We start from the raw sequence: 15,999 nt of genomic DNA on the forward strand, positions 1-15,999 counted from the left end.
TGTTTCACGTTTTTGACAAAGCTACAAGAGTACAAAACTATGCAATTTTTTAAAAAAAAATTCAGAAACAGGGAACAAAGGCATCTCTGTACGGTAAAACAAGAATACTACTCGCAATCGAAGCATCTATAGACATGAGTTAAAAAATTGTTAAAAAGTACATTACACTAAAAAATATTAAAAGCCAATAAAAGCAAGTTAAAATAGTGAAGTTGTAAAGCGAACCTATACAAATTCAATCATGGAAAATGGATACAGTTACAGTGACGGTAAACAATGGTTAACTATTTCCGGGGCACTGGGAATCGATGAAACCTCTGTGCAAGTGCCACATTGCAAGCAATAATCTAGTGGTTGCAAAAACAAATAATGGATGATATTCTAACAACCTAAAGGCCTCAGTATACTCTCTGATTCCCAAGTTCTTGCACAACTGGAGCACCCATGTAGCCCTTGTTTTTTTGTGAGCCGGGCAGAAGAGAAGTACATGGAGATCTGTCTCGTACGACAACCTACATCCCGGACATTCCAACCTAGGGTTGCCCTTCCATTTGTTAGTAAATGCTCTAAGGGGGAGCACCCCATGTCTAAATTGCAGAAATAGTTTCTTAGCAAGGAAGGGTTAATTGTTATCAAGCTCTGGTTCTAGCTTATACTGTTGTTTGATATCTAGAAACTTATGCGTCAAAGAACAGGTGTTTGTGTTCTGGAAGAGTTGAACTAAACTTTGACAGTGAGCTGAAGAGTTTTTTTTGTGATGGTCTGGCAGGTCCCCTCGGGCGATGACCAGAGTTGCCAACCCTCGAGTTTGGCAGCTCATGCGGATACAAGATAATCAAGGAATATTCCCTGCACCTAGCATAGATAGTACATCCTTCAGTTCCTCTCTATAATTTAATAACTCAGGCGTGCTCCACAGGCGATGCCAAAATAAAAGCGGGCGGGAGGCAATGATATCACTTATTGGTCCTATCCCCCGATCCATCCTCAGAGGTGTTAAATGAGTACTTTTTGGGAGGTTCAAAAGTTGCATAACGAAAGAGTTCTCTGTTGTGGCAAAAGTATTAGTAGGGCAAAAGCCCCAGAGTTCAGCGCCATAAAGAGAAGCTCCCCTGCCCTGGATTTTATATATTTCGGCTGGGGGACCTACAACTTTTTAGGAACAGCTTTTATAGACTTTGAGGATACCCCCTATGGATTGTGTGAGTTTTAAGTTTGCCCTCTTTACTTGGGTTGCCCAATTCATCTTATCATTCAGTGTGAGGCCCAAGTAATCAAAGATAGAAACCCTTTCTAGGGACATGGCATCCATTTGGGCTGCGGAAAATTTATGGTATTTGCATTAAAAACCATATATTTCGTTTTTTGTAGATTTACTTCCAAGTCCCTTATCTTGCAAAATTTACAGAACTCTTCAAGCACCCGCTGCATTCCCATTGGTGACTTAAAGAGAAAGTGTATTGTCCGCAAACATCAGTGCGGGTATTTTATAATTCGCTATCCTAGGTGAATCCATGTCTTTGTTGCCAGCAGGATTTCAATTAAGCCATTTAAAAAGAGGGAGAACAGGGTTGGTGCAAGTACACAGTCCTGTCTCACCCCTTTCTCCACTGGAAAGGGAGCTGACAATTCCCCTTTAATGCCATATCTAATTCTCGCTAACGTATTTTGATGCAGGCTTTGGAACAAGTGGCAAAGATATTCGGGTTCACCAATATCCCGAAGGATGGCCCAGAGCTGATTGCACTGCACCATATTGAATGCGGATTTAAGATCAACAAATATCAGGTATAAACTACCCCCGTCTAAGATCACAGTCTTCCAATAGATTAGTTGCAGTCTGAACAGCCGGTCAATGGTCGAAATGTTACTTCTACAATCCGCTTGAAGCAGAGTTATTATACTTTTTTCGTCAATCCAAGACTGGAGCCGACCCAAGAGGACGTGGGCAAATAGTTTTTTGGTCACGTCGATTAAGCTGATCAGGCAGTAATTAGCTGGGTTTAACGGGGAGCCCTTTTTATAAATAGGGATGATTTCCGCGCCTGCCCATGTAGGAGTTAACTCCATACCTTGAAAAATGGCATTAAAAATACCCCTAGATAAGGTACCCACACTAGTCCTTCACTCTTCAATATGTCGCCAGGAATTTTATCCAAGCCTGGCGCTTTAGCTGGGAGCATTTTGTCCAATACTGCGGTGACCTCCTTAGCCGTACAAGGAGGAACATTAGTGGTCGTGGGGGTTTTGTGCACAATTAGAACACTGGGGGGTGCATCTCCTTCCTCAGATCTAGAGTACAGTAATTGGAAGTGGAGCCTCCAAACTTCCTCCCCCAGGTTCGGTTCAATTGCCGAGCTACCTTCGGACTTCCCAGTTCTCACTAGGTTCCAAAAGCGTCTTGTATCTCTCTTCTCTAAGGCCGTTCTAATAGCTTCCCATCGGTCTAGTTCCCATGATGCCTTTGCTTTAGCCACTGTTTTTTTATAGGCGGCCCTCGTTTCTTTAATATGGAAAATATCCTTGTTTTTGACTGCTGACACCAAGGCACTTTTAGCATCCCTGCATGTTTTATTATACCAGGAATGGTTATTTTTAAAAACAATATTCTTTGTAAAAGAACAACGCTACTTTAGAGAGCATTTCCTGGTGGTTTTTAGCTATTTCCTGCTGGGGGTCTGGGATTTGGCCATTTATTGATGTTTGGAAAGCAAATTCGAATGGGGGATTATTTGTTCATAAAGGGAGGCCTTTTTGTCAGTTGACTGTGCAAAAGTTCCCCAACGGACTCTTCTGTCTCCTTCAGTTGTTACCAGATTAGGGGCTACTTGGCAGTCATGTTTTGATCATGCTCTACTTTCGGCAGATTAATTTCTAGTGCCAACGGGTTGTGGTCGCTTTCAGTACTTGTGGATACTACAAAATCTACAGCACTGTGCCACAGTTCCATGTCCACCAGAATATAGTCAATAATGGAGGTTTGGCCCAACTTATTATAAGTGGGGCTGCCCGGACTATTGGATGGGAAACGGCCATTGCATGTCCATAACAAATTTGTCAAAGTAAGGGAGTTCATCTGCATAACTAATGGGGTCCAACTCCTGACCGGGTAGATATTACAATCAGGAATTAACCTGGTTGAATCCTCCTCGTTAGTAATAGAGATGTTTAAACCATCTAATGGCTCAAAGTGGCAGTTAAAGTCTCCCCCGATTATTTTGTACGAAGACTCAGGCAGTGTAGGTATAAAAGATGCCAGACTGTCAAGAACCTGTGATGTCAGCCCCTGTTTCACTGGCTGTGAATAAATGTTAATGACAGCAATTTTCAAAATATTAAAACATTTCATAAGAATACACAGAATATCGGGGGATAATGTGTCTATCACTTTAATTCTGCATCCCATATGTGTACCAACCCAGATACAGATGGTCTCCCCCTGGGCCCCTGTACGGCTGGGATGGAGTATGCTACGTAGCCCACTCTATATAAGAGCTTCCTTGACCAAGTTTCCTGGAAGAGGCATATCTCGTGGGTGTCAATAAAGGCTCCCTAATCTGGGAGATCCATTTTTGAACTGAGTCCTGCCATGTTCCAAGATAGGATCTTAGTATTCTATGTGGAGGCCCCACTCTGCTGTAATACCAACTGGCTATCTAAGGTGGACTGTGTAGAAATCCCTTCCAGATGTACAATCATAGGGGTAGTTGTAGCCTGTACATGCTGCCAATTATTTTCCTGGGTAGAGTTATCTAAATTGCCTGATGATCGAATCACTGGTCTTGGCGCACCATCCAAGAATGTGTTCTCGGGCGGGGTGGGGGGGGGGGGGGGGGGGGGTGTGAGAGGGGGTTGAGGGGGGATCTACTGCCGAATTGAGTGCTAAAATTAGGACCGTCAAAATGAAGATTATTGATAGGATGAATGTGGTACCAGGTTCAAATTTTCGTGCCTTGGGGCTAGTCAATCAACCAGGTCCAGAGTACTAAAGCGGTTGTGCACAGGAAAGTTGAATTGCTCCCTATTTCCCAAATCTTGAGCTGAGAGTAATGGGACATTATTTGGGCACGCATTTCCCATTTTTTATACACACTATCCACTCTTTTCAGGAGAGGACTTGGGGGTTAAAAATATCCTAAAGGGAGAGCTTGTATACCTCCTGTTGCAGTTACTGGTCCCCATTTTAGTATATGTTGGACCGCCCTTCTATCTCTAAAATTGATCAAAACACAGTCCCCTGGAATATCTTTTTGTCTCTGCCCAAGCCAGCTAATCCTACGGTTAAATAAAATCTCAGTCTGGGCTTGGAGGGGGAGTGGTATATGTTTGTTCAACCAATGGATAGTTTTATTTTTTAATTCTATTTGGGATTCCCCCCGGCTTGCCTCCAAAGATGGTATTGCAGCAAAAATTACCACGTAGGGTGTAGATTCTGGGGGGAGGTCAATGCATGGACAAGGAGAATGTATTCGACTTGGTTTAGATGTTACTATATTCCTATCAGAATTTGACAGTAAAGGTGGAGTCTGGTGAGCGTTTTCTGCAGCAGGGTTATTCGCCTCGGCCCTACATGTGTGTTCGACTGTAGAGGATGATCGGGAATTGCTGTGATGGCTGCTTGAGGGTTGGTTAAAACGAGGGACACCTTTGGGCAAGATGGGCAAAGTCTGTGTAGGACATGATTTGGACCTATAGATGGAGCATACTGTTCGCCAAGAGGTGGAGTAGCCTGCGTGCCTTGACTGGTGGTAGCTCTAGTCAAAGGCTATGGGGTAGAAATGTTTAAGGCAGCATCAATTTTAGTACCCCATGAGTCTAATGATGTTTTTAAGTTGCCAATACTAGTCATTACATCTCTCAATTCTGATTTTAGGAGCTGGTCTAAAAAAGATTTGAGCTCCAATTTCAGCGCTAAGGCCCACCCCGTAGTCTCAAGGGTTTCCTTGTTGCTGGCATCCTAGATGCCTCCCTCTGTGTTGTTAGTGAGAACTGGCCCTAAAGAGTGAACCTCCTTAGGCCCCCCTCGCTGCACCCTCCCTCCCGCATCCGCTCTGCTAGTGCTCTTTGCAACTGAATTCACTTGGGCAGGGAGTAGTTCTGGGGAGGTGGTGGAAACTAGTGATTGAAATAGCACGGGAGAATCTAACTCCGCAGACTGGGTCATATTTGTCAATCGTGGTGTGAGGGAAAGACGCCTCTCTGTGCGTTCAATTTCGCTAGAAACCCGCTGCAACATTCTATCAATCGCTGTCGGCTGTGCAATAGCGGTGTGCTTTAAAGGTTGCTGCTTATTGTTTGGCCTTAGACAGGGGGGAGAAGTCTTTCCCATAATTAAAAACTTGGTTGTACACAACAAGGCCGGTAGCTATGCGAACAAAAATACATATGCTACAGCAGTATTGGACCCCAGTATGTTAAATAACCACGTATTCAATGCACAAAATGTAGTCCAGGATCCCCAGTTCAAACAAAATCCAGGAAGGGCAAATAACAATGGAGTGGTACTCACTACTTTGGGGTGGAAAGGGAGGAGGCCCAGCCCAGACTCGTACAGTCTCGGACGGGCTCAGACGGGCCCGTCCTTGGTCCGGGCTTCGTCCGGGCTCTGTCCCGCGCCGCGGGTTGAGAGGCTGCGCTATAACCGTGTTAGCCCCGCCTCCACCTCACTCGCAGCAGCTGCTGGCTGGTGCGATGCACTCTGGGTACAGTAGTCCTCCCTAGAGTGTGCGAGGTGACAAAAGATTTGCTGCACAGGATTATAGAGCCCCCGCGTTGCTCCTGGGACCCTCGTCCCACCAGGAGTTAGAAAGATGGCAAATGTGGCGTGTCAGGTGCTGGCAAGAGAAGCTCAGAGCACGACCAGCGTTGGTTTCAGGTAATCAACAAAGTCCCCCACGCCGCGGGGGAGAGGCTGCGATATAAGCGCGTTAGCGCCGCCTCCCCCTCACTCGCGGCAGCTGCTGTCTGGAGCGATGCACTCTGGGGGCAGTAGTCCTCCCCAGAGTGTGTGTGGTGACAAAAGATTTGCTGCACAGGATTATTGAGCCCCCGCGTTGCTCCTGGGACCCTCGTCCCACCAGGAGTTAGAAAGATGGCAAATGCGGCGTGTCAGGTGTCAGGTGCTGGCAAGAGAAGCTCAGAGCACGACCGGCGTTGGTTTCAGGTAATCAACAAAGATGGGGGAAGTTCTCTGGATCCTGACTGGAGTTTAGGTGAAGGTCTGACATCCTCAGCGACATCCTGCGATCTTTGGGTTAACAGTTAGATGTAGTTGGAGGGCTAGACTTGCTGGTCACTGCAGTAATCCTTATGATACCGACAGCCCCTTCTGGTATACGGGGCTGCCACATTGCTCACTATTAGGCAGAGATTCTTCAGTGCGATCGCCCTAGACATGGCAGACAAAAGTCTCATACTCCAGCCCAATTAAGTTGCAGGTGGCCCCTTCTGGCATAAGGGGTCACCGCGATGAAACCACACATTGCTCGATACCAGGCAGTCTACTGCAGCCCTCTCCTGGCATATGGGGGTCACCAAAAACAGTCTTGCACAGAGGCTACAACCCAATAAGTGCACAGCTGAATCCTCACAGGGAGTCCTCACAGTAGGGCTCCCACCGGGACCTCGCTCTTTTCTTCACATGACATACTGGTCTTGGCAAGCAGGCAGGTGCTGGTGCTCCAGAGCAGGTGGTTTAGTTTTTCCTAGGTGATGTGTGCTCACCCAGCTCGGAGACTAGCAGACTTTGGCCCCCAGTCCTGGTCACAGGCAAAAGTCTTGCAGAGCTTCCCCTTCTTACACAGCCCAACTGGCTCCTTGGCAGATGACTCATGTTTTAGGACTCAACCTCCCCTTTTGTATAGTCCTTGTCCAGGCACCAAATATGATTTAGGGTCTTAGTCTTTGAAGTTTTATGTTGGGGTTCTGCTTCATTTGAAGTGGGCACTTTTCCTTTTCAGCTTCCTTTATGAAAGAGGTTTGTCACAGAAGACACAACTTCGAAGCTGATTGTCCACAATACAATTCATGAGAGTGACCAGAGTTCACACCTGGATGTCAGTCCTAGTGATAAGTGCCTCAGAAGGTTAATCCCAGATCCCAAGCACTACGTTTTATGTTTCTCTTATCAGCCCCATCTTCCTCCCCGAGATGTGTCCAGGCCCCTCTCTTGTGATTTTGAATAGTAAGAGAAGTCTCATCCTTTTCCCTTCAGTGTGTCCCCACCCTGCTCACAGGAATGCAGCAATATATCTGTCAGAGGGGATTCCTCTCCTCCTCATGTGTTCACCTTCCTGAGCTGATCTTTTTCTTTTTTACTGTTAAATTTGATACATTATAGCCTTTTACTATGAAGACGATATTGCACATAGTGGGCCTATGACAACTTGCGTAGTATTCAGCAATGGGCTGTAAAGTCATATTACAGGATTCCATGGCTTCATACAGCACCCAGAAGCTTTGCTTCTCTATAGCAGCAAATTGTGGAAATGTTATAAAATCAACTATGCACCACCAACGTTGCTTTGGTGGTATATATGTGCTGATGATACCTTAGCCTACCCACCCATCCCTTGTGCTAGAATTTGCTGCCTTAGCTCACATTATGGAAATGCTGGCACAGATTCCTCTGTAAAAATGTGCATATTTGCCTATTTACTGTAAGAGTAGTTTGTAGGATTGTGTTTGGTAAGAGGATTTGGTTAACGAGAGTGTGAGGGCCTGTGTACATTTGCCACTTACAAGTTTGCCTACATGAGATGCTATATAGTTATTTATCAGGAGGAAAAGGTGCTTTCTGGTTACTTTTGTTTGGATTTTATGTTTTAGAATATATTTGTATTTTTTTATAGAGGTATTCTAATTTTAAATTCAATGCTTGTCAACCAAGCTAACTAAGAGAGAGCAATAGCAAACATAGATATTCACTATTGGTGCTTTAATTCATAACATAATGAGTATTTTCCATTTAAACGAATAAAAAAATGCTGATTTAGCTATGTTAATTGTTATTGATTTAAATTAGGTGGATTACCTTCCTGTTGAACCAATTTAGGATCATCCTTCAGGATATTTGCACTGTGTTCACCATGTTCAGAGTTGCACCAAGGATTCACATGCAATACTGCAACAATACATAAGTCGCAAAATCACCAATTTAGCCCAGCCATACAACCTATGGTTCACACTTACTTGCGTCCTGTATGTCTGGTCAGTCGGATCATAAGCTTCTGCGCTTCCTCTGGGCTGGACTGCGTCTCTTTCACAAATGAAATTGGTTTCTGCAGCCCGTGCTTCTCCAGGATTTCTGAAACACTGCAAAAACATCTCTTCCAATAAGTATCACATGAACTGCCATTGTTCCCAGGGTTTATTTGCATTAGGGTATAGTCTAATTAATGGACCAGTAAATGCCTTTCATGATTTGTGAAGGTGATGATGCAGTCTACAGTGTTTCAAATGGCAATTCATGCCCACATGCCAGAGTGACAGTTGCATGCAGACAATACTACTGGAGTAAGAACTACTACCTCTCAAACTGTGAGGCAAACTTTGAGGCAACCTATGGACTGAAGCACTGAATCTGTTCCAAGGGATTCATAAAAACAACAAAGCATGCGGAGGCCACAAGTCCATTGATCTTTTTTTCCTTTTAGTTTATGGCCATGACTCAAAGTAGCTAAGAAAACCATGTCCAACGATGGTGGCAGTTGGCAAAGCTGAATATAAACTATACTAATGCAGAGAAAAAGGCATTTAAGAGTGACTTCCGTTACGTATATTGCATTAGTACGAGTTGGAACCATGGATGAGAAATGTATGTAATTCTGCCTACACCACATGTACAGGGTAAACAGCCATTATTACGAGTTTTTTACTTCGCGATACCATTACAACGCATGCATTACCACGCATACACATTTTTTTTAGAACACATGGTAATTTACCACACATGCCTTAACAACGAATTTCGTTGTAAAGGTATGTATAGTAAATGACCGTGCGTTCTAAAAAAATGTAGACCATCCACGTTGTTGTAAGGAAACAGAGGCTGTTTCCGTTTCCGACTATACCTTTACCACGCATGTTTTTGCGTTGTAATGGCATGCGTGGTAAAGGCATAGTCGGTGTAGAAGTTTGTGTTGTAAATGTATTTTGTTGTAATTGACAACGCATACTAATACCCACGTTGTAATGGTACGTGTTGTATTGGTTCGCATTGTAAGGAGTGCTATTCCATGTACAGATCTTAATTTTGAACAGAACATAACGCATTCCTATAGGAGTGTTTAGGTGAACACTCGGGCAGCTTTTACTTTGAGTGTATCCACAAATATGTTGCAATGCCCTTCACCAGTCAGTATCATCCTAACTTGTACCTAATCGGTTCAGGAATATGCGAGGCAGAAAGTGCACCTAGGTGTTCGATTTCCCCACATAGTGGGTGTAGGATGGGAAACCATTAGCAGTCAAAAGATGATTTAGGGCCATATTCAGAGATGGGCAGTTGCTGGACATCCACAAAAAAGAGTTATGTCCTTTTCTCTGCTGTCTGTCATCTTATCTAGTTTGTGTCAAAAGGCACTGTTCTAGATGATGGAGCTGCTGCCAGATCTCCTGGAAGGAATGCCACTGAGCAGTCTTCAGGCCATTTCGTCTGGCATCCCCTCTGTGCATCAAAGCCACAGAAACCATGGTGATCTCAGTCAGAAATGTGGCCTCAATGAAGACTCCAGCGCATCAGACAACATCATCTGTATAAAATGGGCCAGTGACATTCAACACTCTGATGTTGCTGCAGGATATCTTATTTAACCTTCTTGGGGCGAGACAGACCTTGTACAGAAGGTTGAATTCGATGTATTCAAATGTGGCATTATGAGACACTTTATGGGGATAGGTCAAGGCTCACACCTGTTCGCTATTATTGAATGCCCTTCCCATATCGAACTCCTAGTTATCTCTGAAGCTGATCAGAGATATACCCATTTGTTCATGTATTGCTCTGTAGACCCAGCTTACCAGTCATCTAAGATGCCGCTAAATGTACAGGGAGTCCAGCACGGCATGAGTCTGGCGGTAGTGTCTACAATAACCCGTAGCTTGTGCAGCACTGTTATTTTTGTTCTGAATGTTAAGAATGGTCTTCCATTGAGTCCTCCTTCTTCTATTAATATTTCAGTGGTAACAAGGACCCCATCAATAAATAGGGTCCCTATCATAGGATATCCTTCTGTTTGACATGCAACAAGTTCTCCTCGGGTGAAAAAAACTCCCTGTTGTTTAGGAATACCAGCTTTGAGGTCAATGGACTGTATGGCTTGACATTTCGAGCAATACAGCCACCTTCTGAGGCAGCTATGAATCACAGCATCGGATGGGGCTTCTTGCTGCAAGAGGGAGTGAGGATCCAGGAGGATCCCAGGCCAGTTTCAGCCAATTAATATAGCTTAAATTCGAATGCCCCGAGTCCTGCATGCTCATTTGGAAACTCTTAAAGTAAGAAAGCCTTAAGTCCCCTACTGAACAATTTTTGGAGAAATAAAAATATATATTGACACTTTGGCCAACCTATTTGCAGCGCAACAGTATCCAATCCATGGGACGCTAGTTATAAAGGCCTGTATCCATCAAGCATCCAGCCCAATCACCTCTAGGTGCTTCAGGACACATAGCAAAGGACATTATAGATTATTCTTACGTCCTTACACCAAGTAGGAGTTTCAAGCAATAACTAGTTACAATGAGAAAGTGATCCATTCGGCGTATTCAAAGCAGACAATAAATTAAGCTGAGCTCGAAACACATGGGTTTTTGAGTTCCTTTTAACAACATAAAATCACTGAATGCTATTGTTCTACAATGATCGTGGTGTAGAATTGACTTGGGTGGGGAACTGACACTTTAAAAAAACAATTGCTGCAGGGGGGTGGGAGATGACAAGTACTTGGAACACAATTGTTCTGCGGTGGTGGGGATTTGATAGGTATATGGAACATTATTTTTCAGCATTGTTACATGGTGTTAAGGAATTCTCATAGGTACTTGGAACATGATTCATCTGCATTCTTGTAGGGTGTTGGGAGCGGACACGTACAAAGAACTATATTCTTCTGCACTGCTACAGAATGGATCACTGGCGCTCCCTTTTGAGCTCTTATTTCTTTAAAATACAACAGGTTTGATGGAAACACCTATGCACTGTGATTCCGTTAAACATATGGCTGGTGTGCCCAACAGAACTGCATTTAGGATAGACATCTTGTCATAGGAAAGCTCATCTGTGACCTATAGGCTGTCCTAGAAGTGCCATTAAGGCACCTATGTGTCCTGGCCTGAGAATAGATTTACAAGAGTAAAGGTGATCAAAAATATTATGGATCATACCACAAAGATTTTTTTGGCCAAATGTAAACAGCTAAATATGCATATTTGCCTTCAACTACCCCAATAAAACTTTGAAAAAGAACATAAATTACATCAAACAATACTGTCGAGGGGGCGTGGCTTGGGCGCCGATGGCGATGGTCGCCTGAGAGCTCGGCTCCGGGACTGAGCCCCGGATTATCCTGTTAATCGGAGGCCGCGGGGCACCCTAGCCCCCGCAAATCGTCGCTCGGCCCAACTGGACCTCGCTGAGACGCCTGGCGCGGCCTGGACGGGTGGTGATCTGCCCGAAACACGAAGTTTGTGGTCCCGGGGAAAGCGACCCAATATGGCGCCCGGACCCCTTTGTCCCCTTGGACGGGGCCATTAGCCTGGATGAACGTCGCTGGTCATAACGTGCCCTCCGCTCTTGCGTTTTCCTGGAGAGTGAGGAGCTGGACTTTGCCCTGCTGAGACCCTGGTATTAGTGAATGCGCCCGGACGATCGGAAGCTCCTACCATAGTGAACCCCGGCACGCGGACGCCTGGAGGTCCCGGCGGTGGTGCCGACCCCCGACGCGGCGCTTGGCTGCATCCCTCGATCGCCCGATCCCATGGGAAGCACGACCCCCTGGCGCCACAAAGTCTCTGGTGGTGTGGGTGGCCCTCGCTCCGGATCCTCGTCAACCAGACGGGCCTGCCCGGCCTGGCGCCGAGTGTCTCCGCCTCCTCCTCAGCGCGCTCAGACGACACGGTGGTGGCGCGAGCCGAAACTGTGGAGATCCACCTGGCCCTGGAGAAGAGGATCACCGGCCTTCTCCCCGAGGGCCTCCATTCGGGAGAGTTATAGTCGGCGCCCGCACTCGGTGGCACCTTTATCTGAGCCCACACTGTGCGCTTCCCGCGACATGGGGAAGCCGAGAGGGGCCAAGGGGCCCACCCCGGCCGCCTCTGACTCGGAGACCCCAGACAAGGAAGGCAGTGGAAACCCGGGGGACGCTGGTGGCGCGCCGCTGCAGCAACAGTTTGATCGCGTCCTGGAAGCGATTGCGACCACACGCTCGGCCCTTCAGCAGGACATTGCCCAGGTGGCGACGAGCCTGGGCCTCCTCAGGGCGGATCATGGCAAGCTGTCGGACAGGGTCAAAGAAGTAGAAGGCTCGGTGAAAACCTTGGAGCCGGCGCAGCGAACCTTGGCCGCGGCAATGAAAGATGCCCTAACCCGGATTTCTGCCCTGGAACAGCGAGTGGAGGATGCGGAAGGCCGTAACAGGCGCAACAACATCCGAGTGGTAGGCCTGCCGGAGAAGATCGAGGATGGCGACATGGTGGCCTACTTGGAGGCCTGGCTCCGAGACACGGTGGCCCCGGAGGGCCTATCCTCTTTCTACACCCTTGAACGAGCTCATAGAGTCCCGGCGAGGCCGCCGCAACTGGGCCGTGCGCCGCGACCGGTGGTGGCGCGCCTCCTACATTTTCGCGACAGGGACCTCATCCTCAATGCCGCTAGACATAAGGGCCCCTTCAAGGTGGAGAACAGCCAGGTGAACATCTTCCCGGACTACACCTATGAAACCCAACGCAGGCGGTTCTCATTCTTGGCGGTCAAGCGCGAGCTCCGGAGCGAGGGCATTCAATACTCGCTCCTATTTCCTGCAAGGCTCCGCGTCATTGTCGATGACAAGACTCAATTTTTTGATACCCCGGAGGATGCCTGTAACTGGCTTGAACTTTATAGAGCTGGGAAAGATGGCTTCGCCTCCACATCTCAGACAACGGCGGAGCCGGGACAGCGACGGCGATCCACGAGGGTACGGAGTCGCCGGGGCCGTTCAGGCGGCCCTACTACTGCAGAGACATCGACGGAGCGGAAAGGTGTATTGGAGGTGTTGTCTGCACTATCTGGGTCACGAGAGGACGCCATCGCGGAAGCAGAGAACCCTGGTGACGAGGGGGCATCGACGGACTCGGAGAACTCGGTGGCGGATAGCACCGACACACCGGTGATTACGCCAAAATCGGTTGAGGACCTTCTTGATGGACAGGGTTGACGGGGTGAGCTGTACCCTTTTGGGTGGGGGCCCGTAGCGGGGGTGGCGGGAGCCGATGGTTCAGCATGATCACAGGAGAAGCGGGGGGTGGGGTGCCTTGCCTTTGCCCCGAGGGTTTCCGTTACTGTTTGGGGCTTGCTTTAGTCCTGGTAGCCAGGGCATCGAGGGCCCACTGCCACCGCCCAGCCCGCACCTGGCCCTTAAGGCCTTCCTATGGTGGCGACCGTAGGATTAGTTTGGGACGAGGGGTTTCCTGAGGGCATGGTTTGGATGGGAACTAGATGGAGTTATTTGGGTCCTGTTCTGGGGAGGGTGGGCAGGGGTTTGGGTAACGTAAGATTTGTTAAGTTTTGGTTGGGGGAAATGGCCGCCATCAGTGTCGGGGGGATTGTTGTTTGCCTTTTGTTGAGACCCAGATGGGGAGACTTTGCACGGACAGTATGGGACAATGGCTGACGTTGCTAATGTGAAGTGTATTACTTGGAACGTGCGGGGGCTTCATACCATGTCTAGGCGGCACAAAGTCCACGCTTATTTAGTGCGTAGGGGAATGCAAATGGCGCTACTGCAGGAGACCCATCTGAACAAGGCGGAGGGGGCGGCGCTACAGCGTAGATGGAGGGGACAGGTCTTCTACACGTCGTACTCAGCGTATGCCAGGGGGGCGCTAATCTGGATCCGGGCTGGGGTTCCCTTCCAGGTCACAAACTCAGTGGTAGATCCAGAGGGGCGCTACGTGGCCATCACTGGTACTCTGGGGGGGAGGGACCTGAACGTTTGCTGTGTTTACGCACCTAACATGGACCAGATTGCCTTCCTTTCTAGGTTATCGGGCTCGCTAGCCCACTTTTTCACGGGGCCCCTCCTGCTCGGTGGGGACTTCAATTCAGTGGTAGATGTGGAGACCGATCGCTCGCACCCGCCCCTCCCTGATTCTCCGGTCCGCCGTGTGGCCAAGGGCCGTAGGGACTGGCAGACACGGTGGGGTTTGACGGATATTTGGAGAGCGCAACACCCCGACACTAGAGATTACTCTTACTTTTCGGGCCTTCACGAGTTGCACGTTCGGCTGGACGGGTTTCTTGGCTCGACTGAACTGGTTTCAGCGGCCATCCGTTCCGAATACTTGACTAGGACCATCTCGGACCATAACCCCCTCCTGCTGGCCCTTCGCTGGTTTCCGGGGGCGCCGGCGGTGCCCACCTGGAAGTTACGCCCTGAGATCCTCGAGGACATTGTATTCAGAGCGGACTTAGGTGATAAGATCGAGGAGTATTTCGCGTCCAACGGGGGCTCTGCGAGCTCGAGAGCACTGGAATGGGACGCTTTTAAGGTGGTGGTGAGGGGGTATTGTATCACCAAGAAGGTAGGTATGAGGTGGGTTATCCTCGATGACTTGGAAGTGGCCGATCGGAGGATTCGGGAGTTGGAACTCCGCCGCCCCGGGCACCCTGAACTCCAGGGACGCACGGCGGAGGCGAAGGAGGCGGTGGCGGCTGAGGTCGAGCGGCTGCGCTGCTTCGACTACAAGGCCTATACGGTTCGGTCCCTTGCAGAAGGGGATAAATCGAGTGCATTGCTGGCATGGCTGGCTAACCCTACGCGCCAGACCTCACTGACGACATCCATGCGTATGGCGAACGGGACCATGGTGCACACTCAACCGGAGATTTTAGGCTGCTACCGGCACTACTATGACCAGTTGTATCGCAGTCGTGCTGCCAAAGACCCTGACCTTCTTGAGGACTATTTGAGACCCCTAGAGCTCCCGGTGGTGGAGCCTGACGTGGCGAAAGCCCTAGGTTCCGATATTGAACTGGGGGAGATCCGCAGCGCCATTAAGGGGATGGCGCGGAATAAGACCCCAGGGCTAGACGGTCTTCCTGTGGAATTTTATGCGACCTATGCCGACCTCCTGGCTCCGAGACTGGTGATTGTTTATAGAGAGGCGAAGAGGCTTGGCCGACTGCCTGGCTCGATGCGTGAGGCCCTGGTGGTTCCCCTCCTCAAGCCGGGGCGAGACTCAACCGATCCGGCGTCCTACCGGCCCTTATCGATGCTGACGGTCGATTATAAGATTCTGAGCAGCATCTTGGCCTCGAGACTGGTTGGCCACATGGCCTCCCTAGTGCATGAGGACCAGGCCGGGTTCATCCCCAAGCGCAATACAACAATGAACATCCGTAGGTTGTTCCGCTTGCTGGGTGAGCCGCTAATGGATGCTCCGTGCCCAGTGGTCCTGTCGGTGGACTTAGAGAAGGCGTTTGATAGCCTGGAATGGGACTACCTACACACGGTGTTGCGACGGTTCGGCCTCGGTGAGGGCTTCATCAGATGGACCGCGGTCTTATATGCCTCCGTGTCGGCCAGGGTTCGGGCGGGCCCATTAATTTCCTCGCAGTACCCGGTAGAAAGAGGCACGAGACAGGGCTGTTCGTTATCCCCACTTCTCTTCGCGCTGGCAGTGGAGCCCCTCGCAGTGCTACTCCGGTCGGGGGCGCATTACAGTGGTTTCTGGACCCCTTCGGGCCCGCACCATGTTTCGTTATATGCCGACGACCTATTGCTCTTCCTTGAGGACCCA

At 48.6% G+C, this 15,999-nt stretch overlaps 1 protein-coding gene across 1 annotated transcript in view; it reads right to left on the reverse strand.

Moving 5' to 3' along the window:
- The window catches only part of LOC147659337 (NBAS subunit of NRZ tethering complex-like), a 485,327-nt gene that overhangs the window by 406,048 nt on the left and 63,280 nt on the right, over nucleotides 1-15,999 (reverse strand). Inside the window, exon 5 of the mRNA XM_086951835.1 lies at nucleotides 8,191-8,313. Within this exon, the coding sequence (XP_086807961.1) occupies nucleotides 8,191-8,313 (123 nt within the window). The remainder of the gene's footprint in view (nucleotides 1-8,190; nucleotides 8,314-15,999) is intronic.

The sequence above is a fragment of the Lissotriton vulgaris genome, unplaced genomic scaffold (genome assembly GCF_964263255.1).
Source record: "Lissotriton vulgaris unplaced genomic scaffold, aLisVul1.2 SCAFFOLD_1875, whole genome shotgun sequence".
Lineage (NCBI taxonomy): Eukaryota > Metazoa > Chordata > Amphibia > Caudata > Salamandridae > Lissotriton > Lissotriton vulgaris.